The sequence below is a fragment of the Octopus bimaculoides genome, chromosome 3 (genome assembly GCF_001194135.2).
Source record: "Octopus bimaculoides isolate UCB-OBI-ISO-001 chromosome 3, ASM119413v2, whole genome shotgun sequence".
Taxonomy (NCBI): domain Eukaryota; kingdom Metazoa; phylum Mollusca; class Cephalopoda; order Octopoda; family Octopodidae; genus Octopus; species Octopus bimaculoides.
The window spans coordinates 35,354,691-35,360,035 of NC_068983.1; the positions used below are offsets into that span (position 1 = coordinate 35,354,691).

The following is a 5,345-nucleotide window of genomic DNA, read 5'->3' on the forward strand; positions in this document are numbered from 1 at the left end:
TTTTATTTTTCAAAATTAAGATAAACCCAGTAGTTCTTCAATCTAAAATATACTCTCCTTCATTTTCTACAATGCTCTTCCATCTATCTGGTAGACTTGCAAGGACCCTTTTCCAAAATTCACTTGTCCATAACAAAAAATACTCCTCTTGTACTGTTCTGATCTCCTCTACATAAGCCATATTTTTTCCATCCAAATGATTTTGAAGACTGCAGAATAAATGATCAACAGAAGGAGTAATTCCAGGTGAATCTGGTGGGTGGGGCATCGTTTCCCATCCAAAATTCTCTAGCCTTTGGAATGTCATCCTCGCTGTATGTGGCCGAGCATTATCCTGATTTAAGAACATCTTTCGTCTTGAAACCAAAGACAGTCGTTTTTCTTCTAGCGCAGGTGTCAATGAATGGTAGAATGACCAAATTCAAGCTTTTCTGCTAAGTAGGAATGCATGGCGATAACGTACCTACTTCAGCCTTGGCAAATACGTAGCACTTCGTTGTAGACAATGTTTCTTGTCTTCCCCCGACGTGTTAATGCGAACAGTCTGTCTCTACTGTCGACTCTGGAACATGCAACGTAGAGCTGGCCGTGGGAAAAGCTAGGCTCTTCCAAGAGAAGTCCGGCCACAGAAAGGAACTTGTTGACAGACATGGCGAAGCTGGACTGAAGCGGGAATTGCAGTCTTCTGAAGGTGAAAGGTATGTCTGCTCCCAAGGGAGTAAGGGGAATCCTGGGAATGAATACATTCTCACCTTTTTCCGTATCCGGATAGGATGGTTACCTCGACAACATGCTTCATCAATTTTTTACAACCGAGTTTTTGCGAAAGCCGAACACTGATCAAAGCAGTTGTTATGATTAAAACATGCTTCGGAACATATCAAATGCATGTTTGAAATTTCAATCGAATCGGTCTGGTGCTTCAGCGGTTTGTCCCGGCTTCACCCGAAAGCACTTGTACACAGAAACCGTAAACAGCGCAAAAATATAACTTTTTGAAAGGCAGCTTGGGTATTGATTTGATTCAAGATGCTACCAAGGTTATTGTTTTAACAATGTCACACTCCAACCCTTCTTTTCTCAAGTGTAAGGTCTCGTGTATCCGCAGTTTCATAGTAATTTATTAAGACCCATGCAACGCCGGTTACTACTGCTAGTGAAATGGATGAAGGAAGTAGTGAGTACTTACCAGTAGCTTGTGCAGTGCAGAAGCTGTTATTGCTTTTCTGAGAAAAACAAATCAGGTGCTATCTCAACAAAGCATTTTGTTCAAATGTGAGTTTGTCGAATTGTGTTCAAACAAAGCACAACTTAATGAAATGAACCATGGCATAAGACTCGTTGGGTGAAAATGCATTCGTTTACCGAGATTGGTTTAAATCGGCTCAATGGTTTCGGCGCTATGGCCTGCCTTAAAGGCATTTTTTTGAGTCGGTTTTTCCCGTGCTGTGCTCCAACGAAACGGAATTTGAAAAAATAATAACGAAACGAAAAATCTTGGGTAAGAATGCATAGGTACGTCAAGTTTGATCAAAATCGGACGACTTTTTGAAAAAATCGATAATTAACGATCGAATATTGATGGAAGCAGTTGTTATAACTAAAACATGCCTCGGAACATAACAAATGCATGTCTGAAGTTTCAATCGAATCGGTTAGGTGGAACTCGAGTTATAAACCTTCGAACTTGTACACACACACACACACATACATACACAGAGACAATTTCTGTTATATATATGTATATATATATATATATATATATATATATATATATAAGGTTTACTCCGAAGTAGCAATCGCATTACCTTTAATTCAATAATTATATACCGCCTTTGAAGACCAACAGGTTTGGGGTCTTAACTTGATATCCTAGATATGGCTGTTTAATAATTTTCTTTTATAAATTCTGCGCTGTATAATGTAGAGACGTCCGTTAAGTCAGCCGCGAATAATCTTTATTTCAAGTTCTTACTGGATAATCATGTCCAGTCCGTCATTTCGAAAACTTGTATAGTTCAAATGAAAATTATTCATTTGTATTTTGAAAATGAAAATTTCCTCATATGCAAGCATCTCAACGCTTGTTCCTGTCCTAGAATTTATTACATAACATATGGATGTCAAAATCCTGTGAAATTCTTCTAAATATAGGTTACATCTATTGGTTCCAGGTGTGTATGAGTTGGCAGTAGAAATTAACTCCCATTTAATTGTATATCGCAAATTGTAGTTCAGCAATATTATACCCCAGCGTTTTAGTCGGCTCGCTGTATGGGTAGGTAATCTTTTCTTTGATTCAAAAATTGATAGTAATGCTCTAACCACAAAAATAATCAGTAGAGCATCCTTCTCTATCTGACTATAATTTTTTCCGCTGCTATCAGCGAACGTTAACCATGAGCTACTGGCTTCATATTTCTATCTTTATATTTGTGTAGTAAGACTGCTCTTATTCCATACTCCGAAGAATCAGATGCTACAACAATGTCCATTCTAGGATCGAAATACGCTAGTAAAAAGTCAGAAAGTAATGTTTTCTTTGTCTTCAAATGCGTTTTGACACTTTACAAACCAATTCCATTTCACTTCTTTCTTTAGTAAATCGTTTAATGGTATATTTATGTATGTTTGAAATGTACTAGGCCAAGGAAGGCTTATTTTATAGGCATATTCGTTGGAGGAGACATATTCTTGATTGCGTCTTCTTTGGACGGATCACGACGTCTTCCATTTTTATCTATGATTTGATCTAAGTATTTGATTTTAGGTAAAAAAATATTCACATTTCTCTTCACTGTGTGTGAAACCATGATCTTTAATTGTTTTAAAGACACTTCACGTGTTCGATATGCTCATTCCGCGATTCGCTTTTGATTCACCCGTCATCAAGGTAAGGAATAGCAAATTCATTGTCTGCCAATATCGCGTCCATCACCTGTTGAAATGTTGCAGGTGCTATCTTCAGTCCAAAAGTAGTCTATTGTATTTGCATATACCTTTATCTTTGAGCACTTTTTTTTATTTACTTTGATTTGTAGATGTGCGTCAGACAGATCGAGTTTTGAAAATAATTTTCCTCCGTTTAGTTTTGTAAAAATATCTTCTAGGGTTACTTGTGGATAATGGTTCATTTTTAAACAGTCGTTTAAACCGGTGGAAACATCGACACACAGCCTAATTTTGTTATTTTTCTTTTTTATACATATAGTCGGAGCTGCCAATTTCGCGTAATCCACTTTTTCAATGATTCCGTTTTTTGGGGGTTTTTTTCCAATCAGTCCAACTCATCGCCGACTTGATTTGTTGCCGCAAAGACACTTTCCTATTAGGTTTTAACACAGGTGTAACGTTTTCATCTAATTCAAAAGACGCTTCAGTCCTTGTGCATAGATCTAGTTTGTCCGAGAGTCTTGCGGAAACATTAAAAGAAAATTCTCTTCAACTCTTCAGATGAATTATAGAGGGACAACCATTTACGTATTTACAATAGAGATTTATGGGGTGGGGTCCCATGAATCGAATAATTCTAACCAATCAGTACCAAACAGATCGGTTGCATTTTTAATGACGAAGACTTTGACCTTGTATGTTTTACCTAGAGATGTGACATTAGTCCACATTTTGCTCATGAAACTTAATTTGTCTCCGTCACGCTACGAGCAGAGTTCGCTGTTTTTCTCAGCATAAGTTTCCTTATTTTCTTCCATGTGTCCATGTTTATTATTGAAATATCATTTCCAGTATCCAACTAAAGTTGAATATGTATTCTATTTATTTTTACGTGTAGGAATTTTCTTAACTGGGAGTCGATTTTTGATTCTGCTGAGTGCACACTAGGAGACGAATTTACCTCATTTTTGGACTTCTTTAAGTATAGCTCCAATAACTGTTGTTGAAATAGTTGCTTCTGCAACACCTGTTGCTGCTCTTGTTGTTACCTTTGCAACTGTACTATGGAAGCTAATAGGTCTTCCATCATTTTACAAGTATCACGAACAAATTTTTAAATAACGTACGAGAGCTTCGAAACCCTCGTTGCCAGATGCTGTAACGTAATTTGTTACTTACAATAAATAAGATAACCAGACAACAGCAAAAACAATGTAACGAACTAACAAATTTCTTTACGAACCAACAATCAATATTGCTTGTGAACTAACCAACCGACGCCTTCCAACTTCACTGCGAACTTTCACGAACTTCACTCGACTCCGAACTCGGAACCTTGAACTCACTCGGATTGTTACTATTTATACTTTCCTTGGACCAGTCTGTCCCTCGCAAGGGGACGTCGTAACTCTCAACACAACGAATTGGTTGGTTTAAACTCATTTAGTTCGTTGGTAAGTTAATGAATCGAAATTCAAAACTACTGCTTTTGTATAGACTTATGAAAGGTAAACATTTGTATCAGAATAAGCTTGAAATTTATGTAAAAGCCTGTATTTCGAGCTCTTATTGAAAAATTATTTGGAATCGTTAAAGCTTCAGATTAAAATGACTTCTTTGTAAAAATGGTTTTAAGATTCTAGAAACTTGAATATATGCTAATGAATATTCTATATTGTTATCTGAGCTTGTTAGCAAATTATGGCAAATATTACCAAAACCAAGGTGAACTTTCCCACCAAGACATATGGAAGAAGAATATTAAGGCTAGTATAACATTAATATAGTGGTCGACTATATTTGGTGTTTGAATGGCAATTGAAAATCAAATATTTTCTCTTTCTAATCCTATTTAAACATATCTGTTTAAAACATCTGAGTCAAGACGAAAGCATTAGAGTTAGAAACAGAAATTGATTAAACAGAATAGATTTAAAAACTTACCTAAACTTGGACATTTATTTTTCGTGACGTTGATATAATCAAGCAAAACTGAACAACCAAAAGCTTTGTAATAGATATTGTATACCATTTGTGTCAGGAAAATAAATTTGGTAGGCATCTTTTTCTCAATATATACTTGATATATTAGCCATGGGGTTGTACCGTGACTCACCACACTGAAAAGTGATTTCTTGCTAAATGCATTATAAATGGTCAGGTTACAACTACCGATTATCTTGTATCTTATTTGCACACAACTATTGGTAATGTTTTCAGTCGGAGATGCCAAACCATGAGTATTGTATGTAGGAGAAGCTTGCATGTACACATCTGGAGAAGAAATTTGAAAATATATTTATTTTGTAAGGAATTTATATTTAGTGTTACAAAATTCACCTCATAATATAAAAGAATATCTTCATAAAAATATATAACCATTAAATTCAACCTCATCAACTAATTATAATAAGCTTTATGGTTGTGTAAATGAAATTGTCAACCCATAAGGC

The 5,345-nt window shown here is 35.8% G+C and overlaps 1 protein-coding gene across 1 annotated transcript in view; it reads right to left on the minus strand.

The window, feature by feature from the left end:
- LOC106881162 (MAM and LDL-receptor class A domain-containing protein 1) overlaps positions 1-5,345 on the minus strand; it is a 42,475-nt gene that overhangs the window by 9,238 nt on the left and 27,892 nt on the right. Inside the window, exon 5 of the mRNA XM_052966137.1 lies at positions 4,837-5,166. Within this exon, the coding sequence (XP_052822097.1) occupies positions 4,837-5,166 (330 nt within the window). The remainder of the gene's footprint in view (positions 1-4,836; positions 5,167-5,345) is intronic.